The 24973-nt window shown below is 43.5% G+C and overlaps 1 protein-coding gene across 2 annotated transcripts in view; it reads right to left on the bottom strand.

The window, feature by feature from the left end:
* Positions 1–24973, bottom strand: part of ANKRD42 (ankyrin repeat domain 42) — a 53064-nt gene that overhangs the window by 13546 nt on the left and 14545 nt on the right. The window contains exons 3-9 of one of the 2 annotated variants that reach the window (XM_030200100.1): positions 24364–24471; positions 17322–17441; positions 12152–12287; positions 8860–9060; positions 7363–7488; positions 2384–2489; positions 1597–1766 (exon numbers count right to left, since the gene is read on the bottom strand). In XM_030200100.1, the coding sequence (XP_030055960.1) occupies positions 1597–1766; positions 2384–2489; positions 7363–7488; positions 8860–9060; positions 12152–12287; positions 17322–17441; positions 24364–24471 (967 nt within the window). The remainder of the gene's footprint in view (positions 1–1596; positions 1767–2383; positions 2490–7362; positions 7489–8859; positions 9061–12151; positions 12288–17321; positions 17442–24363; positions 24472–24973) is intronic. The other variant, XM_030200101.1, reaches the window with a different exon arrangement.

Genomic DNA, 24973 nt, shown 5'->3' with positions numbered 1-24973 from the left:
AATGCAAACATTCACAGCACAGTAAGCTTTCTGCATCGCGCCCTCGGTACCAATTTGTTAACTAAACAAACAATTTCATCATAGTCCAAGAAACTATGCTGCGTCAACTGAAGCCTGTACTGACTGAAAGTAACTTGATTAAACTAGTAGATGCATTTTTCATAAGCAGGCTTGATTACTGTAACTCTCTTTTGACTGGATTGAGTAAATCCAGCCTTCAACGTTTGCAACTGCTGCAAAATACAGCTGCACACTTAATAACAGGGACTAAGAGATCTAACCGTATTACTCCAGTGTTTTATCGATTACATTGGCTGCCTATTGCAGTATGCATCAGTTTTAAGCTGCTGTGTCTGGTCTATAAATCATTCCATTTGGGATGTCCAGTCTACCTTTGTAGCAAGTTGCCAAAACATACCTCTCAACGGGAACTTCGCTCTTCACAAAAAAAATATCTTTTGTATCTTCTGGGTCTTGGTGTTATTAAACTTTCATGTACCAGAAAGTGTGCATTTTCACATACTAGTCCTCTCCTCTGGAACTCCCTGTCTGAGGAACTTCAAAATGCCCCTTTATATTTTGCATTTCACTAGCTTTTAAAAATTTGGATGTTTCATCAATATTTTATTTGATTTGTTGTAGATTATTTCATTGGTACTGTTTATCTGTAACATGGAATTGCAATTTTAAATTTCATGAGAATTGTAAATTGTAAACTGCTTTGACATCATGGTATAAAGCAGTACATAAAATCAATAAATCCAATCCAATCAGGGACCTAGTGTCTCTGAATTGGTATGTATAAGTCATACTCTTCAGGTGGAATCCCTACTCCTAGTTTAAACTCTCTCTGCAGGAGATTTCTTGGTCTTTATGGTTCTGCAGGATTCATACCTTTGTATCCCTATTGTCAAGTACCCTCAAAAATACCTATGCTTTTGCACAGAAGATCTTACATCCTAATGCACATCTCACCCTTTTGCAACACAGGAGCTTTAAGGGAATTTACAAAAGGTCACAGTCTTAGTGGCCTCCCTATGAATATGGGGCTTCTTTAAATACGTGTCTGAACAACATTCCAATTTGAAGCCATAGGGCTGTGTAGCTCAGGCCTTGTATTCATAAGGTGGCTGCTAAGACTGCAACCTTCGTAAATTCCCTTGGGGCTCCTATGATCCCAAAAGACTGAGATGCGTATTGGCATTTAAGATCCCATATGCAAAAGCATAGGTATTTTGAGGGTACTTATCAATAGGGATACAAAGGTATGAATCCTTCAGGACCATAAAATCTTCTGCGCAAAAAGCTTAAATTAAATGGAGTAGGAGTTTCATCTGAAATGTCTGACCTATACATACCAATTCAGAGACTCCTGGATAGAGTGATAGTGACCTAATTTCTTGGGAAAAGTTTCTTGGACTTGGACAAAATTGTTGTTTTAGTCAACAAAGTGGTTTCTATGATGAAAGAACATAGTCCCAGCTGTTGTCTGGTGCTTTTAGAAAGAAAATTGAGTGTTAAGACAACTTATTTTTTAAGTGAAGACCAAAGTTCTGCTACTGAAATAAAGATAAAATGATTGAAAATAATACCTACTCCGAGCCTCCTTTTTTTCCACAGCACTCAAATGTAAATCATCCTTGTTATCTGTGCTCCCTTCCACACCATGTCTTTCAAAGAACTTTGGATTATCATCCTCTAATTCTTCATCTGACTCATCTTCCTCAAAGCCACCCAGGAGCTTTACCGCTGCCAGCTGTGCAAACCTGCAGAACATGATCAACTGTTAATACAGGGTAATTATTTACTCGTAGCTGTTACTCTTCAAAGGAGTATTCTTCATAGATTCACACTACGTGGTTTGATTTTGTAATATACAGGAACTGGGATCAGCTTCCCAAGTTTGGAGTTTCACAATTTAAAACATGTTCAAGGTATAGGACAAACCATCAAACCTTTGCTCCAAAGATCTGCTCTTTTTTGAACTCAAAGGGCCTAGATCTTGACACGCTTATAGGGCCTCTTATCAAGCTGCGCCAGTGGTTCCCGTGCGGCAATGCCAACAGAGCCCATTCAAAGTGAATGGGCTTTGTCGGCATTACTGCACCGGAAGCCACCAGTGCGGCTTGACAAAAAAGGCCCTTAGTCTGCCACAGAATCTCTAGATATTACTGAAGTAGATCTTTCCAGGACTAACTGAATAAAGTAATAAAAATATAGGTGTGAAAAGCAAACTTCAACTGTTAGCAACATCCATAGTGGTGTCTTGTGCAGTGATGAAAAATGCTGTATGAATCAAAAATATTCATCTTTATATTGGTTTTTCAGAAAAGATACGTTAGCTGCAAATAGTATCAGTATGAAGAAGTACAATAATTATTACCTCTTAGCTATGTCCTTTGGTGTTTCTCCTGCTTCATTTGTAATGTCATAATCGGCTCCCATTTCAATTAACCACTGTAAGCACTCAATTTGTCCCTGTCCAGCAGCTGAAAAACATTAAAGCATGCTGAATACTGAAGAATTGCTCAATATAACATAATAAATGATGGCAGATAAAGACCTGTATGGTCCATTCAGTCTGCCCAACAAGATAAACTCATTTTACATGGTATGCGATACTTTATATGTATACCCGAGTTTGATTTGTCCTTGCCATTCTCAGGGCACAGACCACAGAAGTCTGCCCAGCACTGTTCTTGTACTAAAAGTTCTGAAGCTAAAGTCGAAGCCCCTTAAAACTTACACTCTAGCCCATCCAAATCTATTTAGTCACGATCAGGGCATAGACAATAGAAGTCTGCCCAGCTCTGATTTTGCTTCCCAATTACTGGTGTTGCCATCCAATCTCCGCTAAGATTCCGTGGATCCATTCCATCTAAACAGGATTCCTTTGTGTTTATCCCATGAATGTTTGAATTCCATTACCGTTTTCATCTCCACCACCTCCCGCGACAGAGCATTCCATGTGGGGAAAAATACTTCTTACATTGCTCCTGAGTCTGCCCCCCTTTAACCTCAATTCATGTCCTCTAGTTCTACCGCCTTCCGATCTCCAGAAAAGGTTTGTTTGCAGATTAATACCTTTCAAATATTTGAACATCTATATCATGTCACCCCTGTTTCTCCTTTCCTCCAAGGTATACATGTTCAGGTCAGCAAGTCTCTCCTCATACGGTTTGCAACCTAAATCCCATACCATTTTGTAGCTTTTCTTTGCACTGCTTCCAGTCTTTTTACATCTTTAGCAAAATACGGCCTCCAAAACTGAACACAATACTCCAAGTGGGGCCTCACCAACGACTTGTAGAAAGACATCAACACCTCCTTTCTTCTGCTGGTTATACCCCTCTCTATGCAGCCTAGCATCCTTCTGGCCAAGGCTGTCGCCTTGCCACATTGTTTCTTCACCTTCAGATCCTCGGACACCAACACCCCAAGGTCTCTCTCATGAGATGAGCTTACATGACAGTTTATATGTGGCTCATAAACTTTTACCAACAATCAGTTAATGAATTACCAGATATCCATTTTTAGTGTAAAACTCCCTTTTTATATGGGAGGCACACACAGAATTCTAGGGTTGGAATCAGGCCTACTAAACCATTTGTCAATATTATAGATCAGTGTTTCTCAAACCAAGCTTGAAGCTTTGGATATGGCGGTACAGTGAAAAACAAGATTGAGGGGATAATAAAAGAGAGCCTCTTGAAAGACAGAAGCACCTGTGGGACAGTATTAATAGCGACTCTACAGATAGGAATCAAATAACTCCAGGAATTGAACTAATAAAAAATTGAAGTAACATAGTAGATGACGGCAGAAAAAGACCTGCATGGTCCATCCAGTCTGCCCAACAAGATAAACTCATATGTGTATACGTTACCTTGATTTGTACCTGCCTTTTTCAAGGCACAGACCGTACAAGTCTGCCCAGCAGTATTTCCCGCCTCCCAACCACCAGTCCCGCCTCCCATCACCGGCTCTGGCACGGAACATATAAGTCTGCCCTCCACTATCCTCGCCTCCCAACCACCAACCTCTCTTCCCCCACCTGCTCCGCCACCCAATTTCGGCTAAGCTTCTGAGGATCCATTCCTACTGCACAGGATTCCTTTATGCATATCCCACGCATGTTTGAATTCCGTTACCGTTTTCATCTCCACCACCTCCCGCGGGAGGGCATTCCAAGCATCCACCACCCTCTCCGTGAAAAAAATACTTCCTGACATCTTTTTTGAGTCTGCCCCCCTTCAATCTCATTTCATGTCCTCTCGTTCTACCGCCTTCCCATCTCCGGAAAAGATTTTTTGCGGATTAATACCTTTCAAGTATTTAAACGTCTGTATCATATCACCCCTGTTCCTCCTTTCCTCCAGGGTATACATGTTCAGGTCAGCAAGTCTTTGTTCATAAGTCTTGGAACGCAAATCCCATACCATTCTCGTAGCTTTTCTTTGCACCGCTTCCATTTTTTTAACATCCTTCGCAAGGTACGGCCTTCAAAACTGAACACAATACTCCCTGTGTTGTACAGGGGCATCAACACTTCCTTTCTTCTGCTGATCACACATCTCTCTATACAGCCTAGCAACCTTCTCGCTACGGCCACCGCCTTGTCACACTGTTTCGTCGCCTTCAGATCCTCGGATACTATCACCCCAAGATCCCTCTCCCCCTCAGTACCTATCAGACGCTCACCGACTAACACATAAGTCTCTCGTGGGTTTCTACTCCCTAAATGCATCACTTTGCATTTCTTTGCATTGAATTTTAATTGCCAAACCTTAGACCATTCTTCTAGCATTGAGTGTTAAAAAACAGGAATTGAACTCTTAAAAATTGAAGAGCCCTGAGAGTTAAAAAGAGGTTTCAGAAATTGTACGGTCTATACATATAGCTTGTGAGTGAGTGTGGGTTTGCTTGAAAGTAAGATTGAAGATGTAATAGGAAATAAGAATATAAGGTTGAATATTAGAGATACTAATAAAAATTTGGAATAAAATAACAGTGATTACAGTGAGTAAATAATTGTATAAATGTAATCAGAGTGAAATTCAGATAGCTCAGAGAAGAGGTTAATGCATATTCATTAAGGATATCATGAAAACCTGGACTATTTGTGACACTCGAGGCCTGAATTCCTGTATCCCTGTCCTAGCCAGTCTGTTTATTGTTTTTAGAATACTGGCAGTGGGGCACATTTTCAAAGCACTTAGACCTACAAAGTTCCATAAGTTACTATGGAACTTTGTAAGTCTAAGTGCTTTGAAAATGAGCCTATAAATGTATAAGATAGATTTGCATGTATATCATGTATATCATGCATAATCATTGTGGAAATCCTGAAAATTAAATTGGCAAAATGGGACTATAAGGACTGGTTTGAGAAAAAAAATCTGGCTAGGCTAAAGTTATCCTATGCCTTCTACAGCCTTGATTAGTAGTAGCCTTACTATTAAAAGAGGTACTTATTCATGTGAGATTATATAGTCCTGTGAAACCACTTGCAGGCAATTTTGCAAATTAATAACGTAGGTTCAGCTGATCTTCATGTATGAGGTGCTGAGATCCATAGTGAGAACAAAGCTCCATCTGCAGCCACAGCACGAGTTTGGCATTCTTTCAATGTCCATCAGCATCTCTATTTTTTTAATTAACTGTTTTAATTGTCTGGTTCATAAAACAATAGTGTGCATACAAGGCAGGGACTTTGCTGTTGCTGCAGTCAGCCAGGCAATTCAAGCAAGGGGAAAAAATTGCCCTGATGGGTTTTACACCAGCTCAGATGCACACAGGGTTTAATGTGCTCGTTTTGACCAGGGTTTTACATGAGGGATTAAAGAAGTCATTCTCCTTAATCTCTGTTGCTTAATTCCACCTCCAAAATGAAATCAAATTAAAATTATAGCTTAATAGGCGGTGCTTACATTTGTAGGTTTGTAAAACTGGACAGATGCCGCATGGAACTGTTGGCACTTGCACATGGAAGTTGCAAAATCCTCACTCCTACATGGCAGCACCAATACTTCCAAGTGGAAACTGCTAGGATAGTACCATTCATTTTATCCATATGTATGTTTCAAAAATGGATGCTCCCACTGCAAGTGTCCACAAATACACATGCACCGCCTTTTCTAAAATACCATCAGAACTGACTGTGTACTGAGCTGGACGTTTTATGTAAAACTAGTGGAACCATGCCGTTTCCTCAACAATGAAACGGGCCCTAGGAAGGTTGTCATGTAAGCTTTTTTTTCTCTCTCCCCTGCCCTCCCCTCCATGTCCAGCAATTCTTCCCTCCCCTCCCATCCATGTCCCACGATTCTCTCCTCTACTGTCCTCCCATCCTATCCATGTCCATCAATTCTCCTCTGTCCTGCCCTGCCCTCCCCTTCCCTTCCTCCCTCCCTCCCCTTGATGTCCTGCGATGCTCTCCTCCCGTCGATTTGTACTGAACGTTCTCTGGCTGGCTTCTGTTCCATTCGTAACATCACTCCTGACGTCAGCTTGCCTCCAGCGTTCCCTTCCCTCTCACTATTCCACCCTCTGATGTCATTACGTCTTGACGCAAGGGCAGGATAGTGAGGGGGAATGGAACGCTGGAGGCTGGCTGACGTCAGAAGATGTTACGAACCCAGGCAACCAGACATGGAACGTTGGAGGTGCAAATTATTATATAGGATTGGGCTCCACATCTGTTACTTAAAAAGCACTTGGTTTCAACATTAGAATACAATACATGCTTACAGACACAAGCTTAGGGGTCCTTTTCCTAAGGTGCGCTGAAAAATGGGCTGCCCTAGTGTAGGCGCATATTTTGGGCGTGCACAGATCCATTTTTTAGCGCCTATAAAATAGGCCTTTTTTATACTTTTGCTAAAAATGGACGTGCGGCAAAATAAAAATTGGCACGCATCCATTTTGGGTCTGAGACCTTACCGTCACCCACTGACTTAGCAGTAAGGTCTCACGCGATAATCGTCTAGGCACGTAGAATGACACTTACCACCCAGTTTCTGCTGTGTGCAGGAAAATAAAAATTATTATCTGGCGTACATAACGGACGCGTGTAAAAAATGAAATTACCACCTGGGCCACACGGTAGCTGGGCGGTAACTCCAAATTGACACGTGTTGGGTGCACGTAGGTGACTACACGACTTAGTAAAAGGACCCCTTAAAATTTCCTTCACAGAATGACATAAATGCCTTAATGAATCAAGCACTTAATATGATGCAAGTCTGTCATGCCTAACATGCTGCTAACAAAGAGACGCTATATTTTATTAAATAGATTTAATGCAGAAATATTTCTATATACAAACAGGTCTAGAAATAAATTGGATTGTAAATTACTAACCTTTATGCATGGGAGTGGCTCCTTTGTCATCACGTTCATTAATATTAATTATTCCATTTTCTACTAATTTTCTAAGTGATACTAGGTCGCCTCTAAATGCAGCAGCATGAGCAGGAAATGCTAAATCTAAAAAGCAAAACATACATCTTTCAAGCAAATAATGTCAGAAAACGTCCTAGGCACGCAATCTTTTCATCTTGTTCTTATTCTTAGTAGTAGTAGTAGTACGGTCATGTCAGACAGACAGCATTAGCACCAAGGTTCTTTCAGAGTCCATATGGAAACTTGAGAACACTTGCAATTTTTTGGTTCAAAACTGTTTGCATTGAAAAGGGGGATATACCAGCTACCTTGCACTGGAAAATAAATATTAAATGAAATACTGCTCCGATGTCAAATGTTTACCTACAGGATTCATAAAAACTGGCATATCAGAAATTAACCTTTCAAGGTTTGCAATTAGTTTGTCCTAAAAACAAAGGGATCAATATTTAGTCACAATGTTGATTGTATTTTTTTTAAATCAGAACTTGGTATGAATTCACCCTGAATCTGTTAATGAAGTTGCTGCTGTGTGTGCTTGAGACCCTCCTCACAGATGCAGTGGCCCCCTACTGAGAGCTTTCAGTGCAAGGGAAGAGAGGAACCTGAGGGAAGAAAAACAGGGGGAAAACCCCAACCAGCTGTAAGTGAAGCTCATGATGTCATAGAACTAGCTGAAATAATGTTCTAAAACTGTCAGTCAGGACCCAAATGAAGTCATGTCATCAACAGATGGGGTACACAGCTGTAACAGCAGTCAGCACTGACCCTGACCCTCCTCTCGCGTGAGTCTATCATACAGAGTACTGGGGTCTGTGAGCACACACTAAAACACAAGGCTTTCTGCTACTACTACTGTTGCTGTTGCCTTCATGCTTTGGATAAGAAGGAAAGTGAACAACTGGATGGGGAAGAAATGGGGCCTGCTGTTTCACCATCACTTGGGGTCACATGAATTTTAAGTGTTAAAATGGAATCATGTTGAATACTGAGTTCGATTCCCACTTCAGACACAGGCAGCTCCTTGTGACTCTGGGCCATTGCCCCATGTAAGCCGCATTGAGCCAGCCATGAGTGGGAAAGCGCAGGGTACAAATGTAACAAAAATAAAATAGATACTATTGGAGATTCTACATGGAATGTTGCTACTATTGGAGATTCTACATGGAATGTTGCTATTCCACTAGCAACATTCCATGTAGAAGGCTGTGCAGGCTTCTGTTTCTGTGAGTCTGACGTCCTGCACGTATGTGCAGGACGTCAGACTCACAGAAGCAGAAGCCTGCGCGGCCACATTGGTGTGACTCTGGGCAAGTCACTTAACCCTCCATTGCCCCATGTAAGCCACATTGAGCCTGCCATGAGTGGGAAAGCGCGGGGTACAAATGTAACAAAAATAAATAAATAAATAAAAGTTTGGGAAGCACTGATCTAGACGCTTTTCTCACTACTTACCCTCCTGTTCTTCTGGATGATCTCTTTCATACTCCACACCATCTATATACTGTACAATATTATTCTTATGGAACCTCTGGGCTAGATCTTTTGGAGTTTCTCCATGGTCATTCCTGGCTCTCAGTGTATGTGTCATGCTGACCCCTTTATTAACCAGAAACTTCAGGCAATGTAAATGGCCTTCCATTGCAGCTAAATGAGCTAGAAATGAAGATAGAGCCCAGCTATTAAGAAAGAATCTAGGAATAAACTGATCTGTCAACAAATCATTTATTAAATGTAATAATCATATACCATTTAAATTATATTGCAAAACAATTATTATACACTATAAGGCCGATACTCAGACCTCAGGAGGCAGCTGGAAAACTCCTGCAGTCGGCGCTGAGCCCGGATATTCAATGCTAGGCCATATCCGGTTATCCGCATTGAATATCTGGTTTATTTTTGGCCGCTATAAACTTAACCGGCTAAGTCAATATTCAGAACTGGCCAGCTAAGTTCACAGCAGCCAAAATAGGCCTGCTATTTACACGGTCCGATTTAGACGCAAAACCTAGCCAGCTAGCAACTGAATATTCACAGCTAGCCGGCTATATTGTACGATATAGACGGTTAACCGCTACACGCTGACCGTGAATATTCAGTGAGAGATAGCTGGCTATCCCCCGCTGAATATTCACGGATAGCTGGTTAAGTGCTATTTAATCGGCCAGGAGCCGTTCCTGGCCGATTAAATAGTGCTGAATATTGGTTGGTATAAATTCAGCCCTGAAAAGGCTGCTTAATATTTTCTGACTCAGTTAAGCTGAGATTATACCTACAAAGAAGGAGAACATTTGTGGAGGGGGATAGATAAGAATATTCTACCTATTCTAGAATAACAAACATTTGAAGTTTTCACATAGCAGATTTGATTAACACCAAGTGTGATCAATGAGGAAGAATCTAGTAGTTTCAGATAGTGACAGTCAAAAATAGTTTCTGTTATATGGAGGAGTGGCCTAATGGTTAGTGTAGTGGGCTTTGGTCCTGGCAACCTCGGTTCGATTCCCACTACAGCTCCTTGTGACCTCGGGCAAGTCACTTAACCTTCCATTGCCCCAGGTACAAAAACTTAGATTGTGAGCCCTGTAGGGACAGAGAAAGTACCTGCATATAATGTGTAGAGCACTGCATATGTCTAGTAACAATACAGAAATGATTATTAGTAGTAATAGTTTCATGACCCCTTCTCCCTTCTTATGATTGCTGTGATTCACTATAAAATTACCAATGATCATAAGCATAAGTGGCAGAACCCTTGACAGAAATTTAGATACCTTAGGATGGTTTGAAGATCATTGTAATTGTGGTGATTCATATCAGGGTTCAAAAAATGACAGAAATCAGATCACGTGGAGGGGCAAATTCGAACGGCGCGCCCAAGTTTTCCTGAGGGTGTCCTCGCAGGAAGTCCCCGCGAAGGGGCGGGGAAACCCGTATTATCGAAACAAGATGGGCAGCCATCTTTTGTTTCGATAATACGGTCGGGGACGCCCAAATCTCAACATTTAGGTCATCCTTAGAGAAGGTCGTCCCCGGTTTTCGGCGATAATGGAAACCGAGGACGCCCATCTCAAAAACGACCAAATCCAACTCATTTGGTCGTGGGAGGAGCCAGCATTCATAGTGCACTGGTCCCCCTCACATGCCAAGACACCAACCGGGCACCGTAGGGGGCACTGCAGTGGACTAACTGATGCACTAACTGAATAGAAAAAGCCCTTCCCTTACCGAACCCTTAGCGATTCGGAAAGGAATGGGCATGCATGAAGGAAATCGCATGCAAATGAACTGCTCACCGTTAGCTCATTTGCACACGATTTCCTTCCTAAGGAGGGGAAGCCAGTGCAGATCAGCCAAGCATTATGCGTGGCTGCTCTGCGCATGCCAAAGACGGCTTCATACATGCAGACAAGCTGCGTGTATAATAGCCGTCTACAACCTTAGAAAAATACAAGTACAGGTGAAAATGTCCAAGTGCTTGTCAGGGACGTCTTTTTTTTTTTTTTTTTTTTTTTTTTAAGAGTATGGGTAAAGGACGTCCTTGGCTGTGCCTCTGTCCCTGCAACGGCAGTTGAGGATGTCCAAAATTTGGATGTTTCTGTAAGAAGGACGTCCATGCCTTTGCTATGCCTCCGACACCCCCTTTATTTATTTGAATTTTTGAACACAAATAACAGCAGTGGGATTTGAACCGGCCACCTCTGGATTGCAAGACCAGTGTTCTAACCACTAGGCCACTCCTCCACTCCGCTCCCTTGAAATTTGGCCATCCTTGGGGGGGGGGGGCAGTTCAGGACGTCCAAAATGTTTGAAAGAAGGACGTCCATGCCTTTGCTATGCCTCCGCTGACACACACATACCTCCTACCCCAGGGACCTGCATACTGCTGCGATGGACCTGAGTATGACATTTCAGGCTGGCAAAAAAAGTTTTTAAAGTTGTTTTTTTTGGAGTGGGAGGTGGTTAGTGACCACTGGGGGAGTCAGGGGAGGTCATCCCTGATTCCCTCCGGTGGTCATCTGGTCAGTTCAGGCATCTTTTTGAGGCTTGGTCATAAGAAAAATTGGACCAAGTGAAGTCGCCCAAGTGCTAGTCAGGGACGCCCTTCTTTTTTCCATTATCGCTCGAGGACGCCCATCTGTTAGGCACGCCCCAGTCCCGCCTTCGCTACGCCTCTGGCACGCCCCCGGGAACTTTGGTCATCCCCGCAACGGGAAGCAGTTGGGGACACCCAAAATCGGCTTTCAATTATGCCAATTTGGGCGACCCTGAGAGAAGGACGCCCATCTCCCGATTGGTGTCGAAAGATGGGCGCCCTTCTATTTCGAAAATAAGCCTGAAGGGCACCTAAACTTTAATACTAGTTGAATAAAACAGGGGGTTAATCTGCATCAATACAATTGATTAGCAAATTCAGGGGTCCTTTTACTAAGATGCGCTAGCAGATTTAGCGTACGCTAAATGATAAGACGCCCATTGGAATTTAATGGTGCTGTTAGCATGTGCTAAATCTTTTAGCGCGCCTTAGTAAAAGGACCCCTCACAAAGTATTTGCATTAAAAACCACACACAAATGGGCTGCTTTTGAACATGTGGAAACAAAACACCCTCTAACCAGAGAGAATCTTTGGAATAAAATCACCAAAAAGGAAGTGACAATGTCATAAAACAAACAGGTTCATATTTTGAAGAATACAATTAATATTTCTATTTTCAAACTATAGATTTGCTTTTCCTGAAGTACCTGGAATGTTTCCATCATGATCCACATCATCAATATTTGCTCCCCATCTAACAAGGAGCTGTAAGCAGCCAAGTCTTCCATGGAAAGCAGCATAGTGTATAGGTCTCCAGCCATTCTTATCTGGAACATTAACTTCCTAGAAGCAAGTGAAGGTACCACTCTATTAATATTATGAGGGGAAGCTCACAAATAAGGTGAACTTTTACTGTTTGATGTCATAATTCAATTCACCAAGGTTAATATTCAGCCACACAGTGAACAAATAATATGAAACATCTAATTTAGACATTTTTAAATTATACCTACACTCAGTGATGCTATGCATTTAGGGTTGGGTTTTTTTTACTAAAGGTTAGCTCAAGTTATCTGCAGCAGGTCCCATTTTATTCCTAGGGGCCCTGCTGCAGATAACTCAAGCTAATCTTTAGTAAAAGACCCCCTTAGATGGCAACAGCGATCACATTTTTATAAAAAACTGTCCAAGCTGGGTTTCAAATTATACAGAATAGATAATAAGGGGAAGTGGGAACAACAAATCGCTAGAATAGGTCCATGAAACTATGTATCCCCAAGTAGTACAAATAGACAAGAAGCTATCTGAACTGTGTAGTTCATAGAAGGAAAAACGGCCTCAAAGAGCTCATGGATATAAATTATCTATAGAGCTAAACCGGATCAAATAGATCCTCTCTTCATCATCGGCACGTAAATAAACCTTCAAAGATGGAGTCTAAACCACGACACTATACAAGTGGTGAAACATACATTGCTGGTGCAATTAAGACTGATTCAATCTCTGGCTGAGTTCTAAGCTTCAAGCTAGATAGTAAACTGAATGTGCTTCAGTACAACAAGAGCACTTATCTTTATAACTTGTGCGCCAGGCTTGTTCTGTGCCTGTATCCACTGCACGAGTCCGTGTGCAACAAGTGCACTATCAGCTGCTGCGACAGTTTAAATGGTCACACCCCAAGCCGACGGTGGCCAGCGTTTCGTTTTTGCTGCATCAGGGTCTTGGAGGTTGCATCTGTCTGCCCAAAAGGATTGCCTATGCTGAAATTGGGACTTAGAAGAAAAAGAAGACTTGCCTGGGCGATAACGTTTAATATCCTTAAACCGCTGCCTTGACTGTCCAGACTTGAAGGAGGCTCGAAGTTTGTCCTCAGACAAACAATGAGACTTGGAATCCCCTAGATTCTTGACAAGCTTCTCCAAAACATCCCCAAATAAAAGCTTCCCCTTAAAGGGAAGCTTCACTAAGCGCTATTTAGGGGCCGCATCTGCAGCCCAGTGACACAGCCATAACAAGCAACAGCCCACCACAGCCAATGACATCTGCTTGGCCAACACCCAAATAAGATCATATAAAGCATCTACTACTACTACTACTACTATTTAGCATTTTTATAGCGCTACAAGGCATACGCAGCGCTGCACAAACATAGAAGAAAGACAGTCCCTGCTCAAAGAGCTTACAATCTAACAGCCAAAAAATAAAGTAAGCAAATCAAATCAATTAATGTGTACAGGAAGGAGGAGAGGAGGGTAGGTGGAGGTGAGTGGTTACAAGTCAAAAGCAATGTTAAAGAGGTGGGCTTTCAGTCTAGATTTAAAGGTGGCCAAGGATGGGGCAAGACGTAGGGGCTCAGGAAGTTTATTCCAGGCGTAGGGTGCAGCGAGACAGAAGGCGCGAAGTCTGGAGTTGGCAGTAGTGGAGAAGGGAACAGATAAGAAGGATTTATCCATGGAGCGGAGTGCACGGGAAGGGGTGTAGGGAAAGACGAGTGTGGAGAGATACTGGGGAGCAGCAGAGTGAGTACATTTATAGGTTAGTAGAAGAAGTTTGAACAGGTTGCGAAAACGGATAGGGAGCCAGTGAAGCGACTTGAGGAGAGGGGTAGTATGAGTAAAGCGACCCTGGCGGAAGACGAGACGGGCAGCAGAGTTTTGAACCGATTGGAGAGGGGAGAGGTGACTAAGTGGGAGGCCAGCAAGAAGCAGATTGCAGTAGTCTAAACGAGAGGTGACAAAGGTGTGGATGAAGGTTTTGGTAGAGTGCTCGGAAAGAAAGGGGCGGATTTTACGGATGTTGTAAAGAAAGAAACGACAGGTCTTGGCAATCTGCTGGATATGAGCAGAGAAGGAGAGAGAAGAGTCAAAGATGACCCTAAATGATCTGCCAAATAAGCCAATCCGGTCTCCTCATCCAGGAATTCGGGAGAAAGCTGCACCCCGGATTCAAACAAAGAATCTGCAGCCTACTGAATCCAGGACAAACAAGTCCAAGACGCATAGGAACTGCCGCCTGCAGTGCATGTGCAGAAACCTCAAAATAAAGTTTCAGGGTAGCCTCTAGCTTGTGATCCTGAACAACCTTCAGGGCTCTACAGTGCTTTTTTTGTAGGGGAAAAAGGTGCCGGTATTCATACAGTGCCAACCTTAAGGGTGGGTAACTATCTATGGCTCCACCCCTACAGTAGCCACACCCATTTTACCAGCCATGGAGCAGGTATCATTGAAAATAGTGCACAAATCCCTAGGCCCAACAAGAGAATCCTTAAGACTGACTATAAACTAATAAAATATGTAGACAAAAATCAGCTGAAACCCCCAAAAACCAGACTCTGGCATGTAGAATTACACCAGAAAAACAAAAATATTTCCCCTTGCTATAAAAATAGCAGACATACATTTCAAATATTCCATTCACTATATTACAAATTAATAACTACAAATAAAACAAAAAAATTAGCATAGCTACCACACCACTTTATCTAAAAATAAAAATATTCTTTTCTACCTTTGTTGTCTGGCCATGTACTTCTTTTCATTTGTGTTGGTCCCAGTCTCCGGCTTCTACTTTCCTCATCTTCTCTTAACTCTATTGCTAGGATTTCCTGTTTGTTATTTTTCTTTCCTCCTTTTCCTTTCAGCTTTCTTCGATTTTATTTTATGCCTTTATCCACGTTTAGTTCTTTCTTACTATCCAATCTTCCAGCATTTCTCCCTTTATCCCCTCTCTCCCCATCTAGTATTTCTCCCCAAGTCCCCTCTTTCCCCATCCAGCATTTCTCTCCTTACCCCCCTCTCCTCATCCAGTATTTCTCCCCTTGCCCTCTCACTCCATCTAGCATCTCTCTCCTTGCCCCTTCTCTCCCCATTCAGTATTTCTCCCCTTCCTCCTCTCTCCCTATCCAGTATTTCTCCCCTTGCCCCTTCTCTCCCTATCCAGTATTTCTCCCCTTTGTTCCCTCTTTCACCATCCAACATTTATCTCCTTGCGCTCTCTCTCCATTCAGCATCTCTCTACTTGCCCCTTCTCTCCCCATCAAGTATTTCTCCCCTTGTTCCCTCTCTCCTCATACAATAAGTTTCCCGTCCCCTCTCCTCCCCATCCAGTATTTCTCCCCTTGTCCCCTCTCCTTCCCATCCAGTATTTCTCCCCCTGCCTCCTCTCACCCCATCCAGCAACTCCAGCAGCAGCAGCAGAAGGAAAATCAAGAAGAAAAAGACACCAGGCCACAGTGCTCAGATGCGTGCTGTCGGCTCTGCCGATCCCCTGCTCTTCTGACGTCAACTTCCTGTGCCGGGACAGGGGGTCAACAGAGACAACAGTGCGTGTCCTAGCACTGCAGCCCCGCGCCTGCTACTCCTTGCAATGCTGTGCCCGCAGTGTGCTGCTGCTTACAGAAAAAGCAGCTGTGTGGCCAAGGGAGATGGGGGAGATGAGCGGGGAATGGAAAAAAAAAAGGTGCTGGTAGTGTACAAATGCTGGTGCACACATCTACTATAATAAAACGCTCCCTCAACGTTCTGAAGACACTGACGTCACTGCAGCCACTCAGACACCGGTTCGTAAGTTCATGGTGGTGAAGCCACAGCACTCACCATGTCTCCATGCCCCGCCCTCGCGTCACACGTGATGACGTCGAGGGCGGAACAAATACAGAACAACGCAAATGAACGAATGTGGAGTTTCCCTACTCCTCCCTTTCCAACGAATCGCTGCAGACAGCCTCATAAAACGAGGACACTTGCTCCCGCCCCTTTCACGCCCTCACCCCACCCCTTTCACACCCTCACTCCACCCCTTTCACACCATCGCCCCACCCCCGGACGCCCCCTCTTCCCCCCATCACCTTCCCTCCCCCCTATCACATCCCCTCCCCTTACGCGACTATCCCTGGTGGTCTAGAGGTACCTCTTCGCTCGGGCCAGGAAAGAAAAAGCCCCCGCTTTCCTGGCCGGAGCGCTGCTGCTAGCTGCCCTGCTGCATCCTGTGTGAGTCCGGCTCTCGGCGTTTCAAAATGGCCGCCGAGAGTTGAAGCAGCCTCGCGAGACTTCAACTCTGGCGGCCATTTTGAAACGCCGAGAGCCGGACTCGCACAGGATGCAGCAGGGCAGCTAGCAGCAGCGCTCCGGCCAGGAAACAGGGGGCTCTTTCTTTCCTGACCCGACCAAAGAGGTACCTCTTGACCACCAGGGATAGTCGCTTAAGGGGAGGGGAAGGCAGTCCCGTGCCAGCCTCCGACGACAGGAGGGCATGAGACTCGGAGGACAGAGAGGGAGACAGCAACGGAAGGAGTGGGGAACCCTTGCTAGCGCCCGTTTCATTTCAGGCAGAAACGGGCCTTTTTTACTAGTATTTTATAAAATACGCATGTACAGCGTACATACACACATTTAACACTTTCTCCAGAGCAGGTATCCGTTTGGATACAGAAAGTGAAAGTGCCTTGGTGCTTTGTAGCTTTTACTATATGAGATGTGGGGTAAGGAATAATATATTGTAGAGGAATATATTCGAGTTATTCCCCAAGTTTTCCACATCATCACTGTGACCCCTGACGCAGGTGCTAGTCACCGAAACACGGCCCGTGTCGGGTCTTTTTGTCAAGGCTCATTCATTAACGAACTGTGTTCCATTTTTAAAGGCCCGTGGTGCTGTTTTTTTTGTTTGGACTTTAGTTTATAAATTTGTGTATCAGCATTTGTACACTACTGAGGCTGAATCTGGGAGCCTGTTTTATAAAGCATATAGGTACCTATGTGGACCTTCTAAAAAACATCTTTTGGACTTCTGTTCTAAAATCAAGGCCATATTCTAGTAAATGTGCATTAATATACCACAAACAAAAAAAATATTGATTCATAGGATAAAAGTCCTTACCACACCACTACGAAGTATGGTTTGTAAAGTAAAAGAATGTCCGTGAGCTGCTGCAAGGTGTGATGGAGTACATTCTCGATCGTCTCTTGCAGTTACATTTGCTCCATTAACTATAAGGGCCTTGAAAGACAGAAAGAAATATCATACAAGAAATTATTTTTGAAAATATTGAACAGTAGATGCCATTTGACAGTGTTACTTTCATTCAGACCACAATGGGTTATTTTAAGCAATCTTTCCTTTACACCGTTTTGTAAAAGTTTCACCTTTCCTGCTACTTCACAGCAAGTGCGGAATAAGCACTCGATGTAATAAAGCACACCAAACTTACTACACACTTTTTTTTAAACAAGAGTTTTAGTGCATTTTTTAGTTCTAGTTTTACTTCAAGGCTTTCTTCCCAGTGAATTTCAACTGACCTATGCCCTTGGTGAATGCAAAAACCCGTGCCTACACTACCGGAAGCCATTCTTCAGCGCACCTTAGTAAAAGGACCCCTAAGTGCAATATTCATTACTTAACCAGCTATGGTGAAGCACATAAAGACAGGACTGACTTTTATGCAGTCCTAGTTATGCAGTTACCTTGGCCAGTTAAGTGCTGAATATTGACCCTTAACTAGCCAAGTGCTGACTCTGCCCCCAGAATACCCCTAAAGTAGCCGATTTTGGGTTAGACACTAATTGAACATTTTCTGCAGCATTATCTGGTTAAGTGATGTGAATGTGCCCGGTTAGCTCCAGACAGGCAATTTAAACAGCCAGGTGCCTCTCGTAGTCATTTAAATGACTTTAAACATCAGACCATTTGTGCTTTCCCTCCCTTTTCTATCCCTATTGTAATTACATCCTATTGTGTTTTTGTTTTTGGTCTTATTTAGTACTGTTAGAACTTCCATCTAGTCGATGGAAGTAGAGGGAAAATTTAAAAAAACATGCTGAAACTTGGGCTCCACTGGACAGGTCATCTTCAATTAGGGTTCCAGGAGCTCCAAATCAGAGATCACATGGAGGGGCATAATCGAAAGGGACGCCCAAGTTTTGCTGAGGACGTCCTCGCAAAACGTCCCGGTGGAGGGGTGGGGAAACCCATATTATCGACACAAGATGGACGTCCATCTTTCGTTTTGATAATACGGTCGGGGACACCCAAATCTTGACATTTAGGTCATCCTTAGAGATGGTCGTCCCTAGACTTGGTCGTTTCTGATTTTTGGTGATAATGGAAACCAAGGATGCCCATCTCATAAACGACCAAATGCAAGCCTTTGGTCATGGGAGGAGCCAGCATTCGTAGTGCACTGGTCCCCCTGACATGCCAGGACACCAATCGGGCACCCTAAGGGGCACTGCAGTGGACTTCATAAATTGCTCCCAGGTTCATAGCTCCCTGACCTTATCTGCTGAGCCCCCCAACCCCCCCCCCCCAAAACCCACTACCCACAACTGTACACGACTACCATAGCCCTTACGGGTGAAGGGGGCACCTACATGTGGGTACAGTGGGTTTGTGGTGGGTTTTGGAGGGCTCACATTTACCACCACAAGTGTAACAGGTGAGGGGGGATGGGCCTGGGTCCGCCTGCCTGGAGTGCACTGCACCCATTAAAACTGCTCCAGGGACCTGCATACTGCTGTGATGGAACTGAGTATTACATTTGAGGCTGGCATAGAGGCTGGCACAAAATATTTTTAAAGATGTTTTTTTGAGGGTGGGAGGGGGTTAGTGACCACTGGGGGAGTAAGGGGAAGTGATCCCCGATTCTCTCAGGTGATCATCTGGTCAATTCTGGCACCATTTTGTGACTTGGTCGTAAGAAAAACAGGACCAGGTAAAGTCGTCCAAGTGCTCATCAGGGACGCCCTTTTTTTCCATTATTGATCGAGGACACCCATGTGTTAGGCACGCCCAAGTCCCGCCTTTGCTACGCCTCCGACACGCCCCCGTGAACTTTGGTCGTCCCTGCGATGGAAAGCAGCTGGGGACGCCCAAAATTGGCTTTCGATTATGCTGATTTGGACGACCCTGTGAGAAGGACACCCATCTTCCGATTTGTGTCGAAAGATGGGCACCCTTCTCTTTCGAAAATGAGCCTGATAGCCTCTTATTCTTCAGTTTTAAAAGTGCAGTAAGGTTTTAACTGCCACTTTTAAAGCATCTCCCACTGTAAAACTGTGCACTAAGATTAGCGTGCATCTTTTCCTTGGTGCAGAATTTTTAAAGCCCAATGCATTAGCATATCATTAACACACTACATTTTAATTCATGCTTTATTAAATTACTTCATAACTGGTGTGAGCTTGATGGCAGCTTCAGAGGTTAGGAAGACCAAAGCCGGGCAGACTTCTGCAGTCTGGGTCCCGTAAATGGCAAAAAACAGAAGCAGTCGAAGGCGTTTTTATTTGCACCAGCATATTTGGGGATTTAGATAACCCTACATTACTGGAGGAAATAGTATATGTAAGGGTTTGTTTTGTTTTTAAGAAATTTTTATTGGTATGTTTCAATGCTTTATGTATGTATTTTGTAATAGGCAGGTTATAAATGCTAAAATAAATAAATGACTCCAGTTATTCAGGACTGATGCTAGGCAGCCTTCTATGGTCTGTGCCCCAAAATTGGCATGAAGAGGCAGAAATTAAATATACCAGTGTTTAGTCATGAAAAAGTAGAAGATGAACCATTTTGGAAGACAGTAACGACAAAAATTTCAGAAAGTACGAATAAGCCGTTTCAATGTACGCCGCACTGGTGTGTCTTTTGGGTCTCGGTAACAGAAGAGGAACTAAATGGCAAAGGCGCCTTAAGAGGATTTGTTTAACGGCGGCTAAGAGTGTCATTGCAATGCACTGGAAGAAACAGATGGCTCCCTCAGAGCTGGACTGGACTCTGAAACTTTCCCTGGTCGGGGAATTGGAGCAACTAACGGACAAAAGAATGGGAAGGTACAACCCATCTTCCGAACTGTGGTCTCGATTTAAGCGATTAACCCAATAAGGACAGTTGAAATAGAGCTGGGAGGGGGAGGAGGGGGGGAGGGGGGGGAAATGTGGGGGAAAAATGAATACGTTTACATTGTTGTATTGTAATGATGCTCAATAAAATATTCAAACATTAAAAAAAAAGAAAAAGTAGAAGATGTGCAGAGTGCCAGATTCAACTCTTGCCACTTTGCTGGGCAGACTGGATGGACCATGCAGATCTTTATCTACCAACATTTGCTATGTTACTATTATATTGAATCCTATGAAAATCTTAAGAGAAAAAAAATGTCAAGAAGCACTACCCAGCAGTATGAGAATCTAGCAGTAAGATGGGGGCTATTCAGTCTCTTGCACCAAGTGACACATGTATAATTATTTCCCAGTTGGTGATGTCACGTGTGCACTCAGTGCAAAGAGCTCCAGTCTCTGGAGGCTAGAGTAGCAGACTTGATATATATAAAGGAGACCTTCAGGGACACAGTAGAGACGTCCCACCTCCAGTCTGGCAGCTTCTGTACTGCCAAAGAGGAGAAAGGTCACTTGAATGTAGAGCATCACTTTGGTGTGACAGAAAACAATCCTGTAACCAAGACCTGACCTACAATTGGTATGCATATTCTCTCACACTGAGGATATGTCTCCAAGTGCATGTGCCCAAGAGGGAAGGTCAGGTAGGCCACCATATTAGGTGATGTAATTATTAGAGAAGTAGATAGCTGGGTAGTTACTGGACATGAGGATTGCTTGGTAACTTGCCTGCTTGGATCAAGCCAACTTTACCACCTAGATAAGCTTTTAGATAGTGCTGGGGAAGAGCCAGGTGTCTTGGTACATGTGAGTGCCAATGACAGGAAAGTGTGGAAGGCAGCTTCTAGAAATCAAATTTAGGTTTGAAGTTAGAAGCTTGAAAACCAGAACTTCCAAGGTAGCATTCTCAGAAATGTTCCCTGTTCCACAAGCAGGACAAGAAGAAGTAGGCAGAGCTCTGGAGTCTCAATGTATACATGAGATGATGCTGCTGGGAAGAGATTTGTTAGGAACTGGGCAACATTCGAGGGTGGGGTGGGGCTATGCCAAAAAAAATGGAAAAAAGCACAGACTAAATCAGCTTGTTTTATCTATCTGCCAATGCATTCTATATGCCTACATTGTATTTTCCTTGAGCTTGATTTTATGATCTAGATTGCAATTATTCTGTCTGAGGGAGTGGGACTCAGTCGGTGGTATATGGTCGGGTTCCCTTAAAGTCACTCACTGATGCTGAGGGTGAGTAACCTTAGAGTAGTGGAGCTAACCTGCTGAGTCAAGGGAGCTGGGCTGAGCCAGCGAGAAGATTAAATGCCCTGGAGCAGAACAGAAAAGGAAACCCGAGCAAGAGGAAGGGATCCTCCCAGGGTGTTTCTGTGGCTGCAGTATCTGGGGAGGGTCATGGGAAGAGGAGCGGTCCTCAGCAGGTATTGCTACTCTGTTTGCCAGAAGGAAGCAGAGGCTTCACTGAGGTAGGACAAATTTCCTTAGGAACCTTAAAGTTAAGAAAGTGAGTGTTTATTGAACCTGTGGAGCTGTCTCAGGAACAGGCTACAGGAACCTTGAAGTTAAAGAGAAATGACTGCATATTGAACCTGTGGAAGCCATGTCAGGGACAGCCTGCAGGAAACTTGAAGTGAAAGAGAAAAGCGGCGTACACTGAACTGGGGAGCTTGTCAAGGACAGGGCTCAAAGGAACTCTAGTAAAGTTACTACTACTACTACTACTTATCATTTCTATAGCGCTACTAGACGTACACAGCGTTGTACACTTGAACATGAAGAGACAGACCCTGCTCAACAATCTAATCAGGACAGACAAACAGGACAAATAAGGGATGGCAAAGAGTAGCAAGATTCCGGAATCCCAAAGTGTAGCAAGATTCTGTGCAGAAAGAGTAGCAAGATTCCGGAATCCCAAAGACTACTACTACTACTATTACTTATCATTTCTAAAGCGCTACTAGACGTACACAGCGCTGTACACTTGAACATGAACAGACAGTCCCTGCTCCACAGAGCTTACAATCTAATTAGGACAAATAAGAGATAAGGGAATATTAAAGTGAGGATGATAAAATAAGGGTTCTGAACAAGTGAATAAGGGTTAGGAGTTAAAAGCAGCATCAAAAAGGTGGGCTTGCAAGGGCAGGCTTCTGTTTCTGTGAGTCTGACGTCCTGCACGTACGTGCAGGACGTCAGACTCACAGAAACAGAAGCCTGCCCTTGCAGATCAGCAACGCGGCCGTGCCGGAGAAGGGGGCAAATAAGGGATAAGGACAAAGAGTAGCAAGATTCCGGAATCCCAAAGAGTTGCAAGATTCCATGCAGAATCCCAAAGAGTAGCAAGATTCTGGAACCCAAATATTAGCAAGATTCCGGAATCCCAAAGACTACTACTACTACTATTACTTATCATTTCTAAAGCGCTACTAGACGTACGCAACGCTGTACACTTGAACATGAACAGACAGTCCCTGCTCGACAGAGCTTACAATCTAATTAGGACAAATAAGAGATAAGGGAATATTAAAGTGAGGATGATAAAATAAGGGTTCTGAACAAGTGAATAAGGGTTAGGAGTTAAAAGCAGCATCAAAAAGGTGGGCTTGCAAGGGCAGGCTTCTGTTTCTGTGAGTCTGACGTCCTGCACGTCAGACTCACAGAAACAGAAGCCTGCCCTTGCAGATCAGCAACGCGGCCGTGCCGGAGAAGAGGGCAAATAAGGGATAAGGACAAAGAGTAGCAAGATTCCGGAATCCCAAAGAGTTGCAAGATTCCATGCAGAATCCCAAAGAGTAGCAAGATTCTGGAACCCAAATATTAGCAAGATTCCGGAATCCCAAAGACTACTACTACTACTATTACTTATCATTTCTAAAGCGCTACTAGACGTACGCAACGCTGTACACTTGAACATGAAGAGACAGTCTCTGCTCTACAGAGCTTACAATCTAATTAGGACAGACAAACAGGACAAATAAGAGATAAGGGAATATTAAAGTGAGGATGATAAAATAAGGGTTCTGAACAAGTGAATAAGGGTTAGGAGTTAAAAGCAGCATCAAAAAGGTGGGCTTGCAAGGGCAGGCTTCTGTTTCTGTGAGTCTGACGTCCTGCACGTACGTGCAGGACGTCAGACTCACAGAAACAGAAGCCTGCCCTTGCAGATCAGCAACGCGGCCGTGCCGGAGAAGAGGGCAAATAAGGGATAAGGACAAAGAGTAGCAAGATTCCGGAATCCCAAAGAGTTGCAAGATTCCATGCAGAATCCCAAAGAGTAGCAAGATTCTGGAACCCAAATATTAGCAAGATTCCGGAATCCCAAAGACTACTACTACTACTATTACTTATCATTTCTAAAGCGCTACTAGACGTACGCAACGCTGTACACTTGAACATGAAGAGACAGTCTCTGCTCTACAGAGCTTACAATCTAATTAGGACAGACAAACAGGACAAATAAGAGATAAGGGAATATTAAAGTGAGGATGATAAAATAAGGGTTCTGAACAAGTGAATAAGGGTTAGGAGTTAAAAGCAGCATCACAAAGGTGGGCTTTTAGCTTAGATTTGAAGACGGCCAGAGATGGAGCTTGACGTACCGGCTCAGGAAGTTCCAAGTGATTGGTTAAAGTATCAAGCCTGTGGAGAGAACCGACTTGAAGAATCTTTATTTTGAACTTTAATAAACCTGTAGTTTTACTTGTAATCTTTGTATGTGGCTGTATTTCTGAGAATTCCAAACCTGGCTCCAGGTCCATGCTACCACATTCTGCATTTGTAATATTTTCACAACTCCATTACACTCTAATGGAATCCAATACTGTGGCTGTAATAATGAGAGCAAAATAAATACTAAAACAACATAATCTATTTCTATATCTAACTTGGGGAAAAAAACAGGAAATAAAAGGATGGAAAACTAGCTTTAAAAATGGACACCTAGAAAAGTGCAGTTGAAACAGTATAGCCTAAAACCATTTAGTGTAAGTAATTCATTGCGCTTCTGTGAAAACTTTGCTGTTTACCTGCATGCAAGCATCCTGCCCCCGAATAGCAGCGAGATGAGCAGCCGTCCAACCTTTTGTAGTTACATCAGTTAAATCAGCTCCATGCCACAACAGCCAATGAAGACACTAGACAGAAATGACATTCAGAATTGCACTAGGCACAAGAGGCACTACAGCTCTTCAGCATGTGTATCATACTAATGGACAGGCAAAAGTAAATACACAAGAGTACTATACCTCATCGGTTTTTGTCAAAGGTAATTTGCATATTTTTGACAGGTGGCCACTCCCACTTCTGGTCACATCAATTTGAAGCGAGGACACGTCCAAGCCATGCACGCTCTCTGCCCAAGCCCCTTTGATTATATCACCGAATATGATGTTATAACCCCGCCCATGCCCCACCTCTTTTTCAAAACCTACCACTAGCCCCTCCTTATCTGCATAGCCCCACCCCAAACCCCACCCCTTTTGCATAACCCCACCCCAAACCCCATCCCTTTCAGTGATATCATAGGAAATGACATCATAGTCACACCCCTTTTCCAAGATGATGGCAGGCACTGGACACACCACTCGCCACTTCCTTTTTAACACTACTTGCCATCATCTTGGCATCTATTTTATT

This window comes from Microcaecilia unicolor, chromosome 4, assembly GCF_901765095.1.
Source record: "Microcaecilia unicolor chromosome 4, aMicUni1.1, whole genome shotgun sequence".
In the NCBI taxonomy this organism is placed as follows: domain Eukaryota; kingdom Metazoa; phylum Chordata; class Amphibia; order Gymnophiona; family Siphonopidae; genus Microcaecilia; species Microcaecilia unicolor.
The sequence above is the reverse complement of the archived record's forward strand: the minus strand, read 5'-3'. Positions and strand labels throughout refer to the sequence as shown.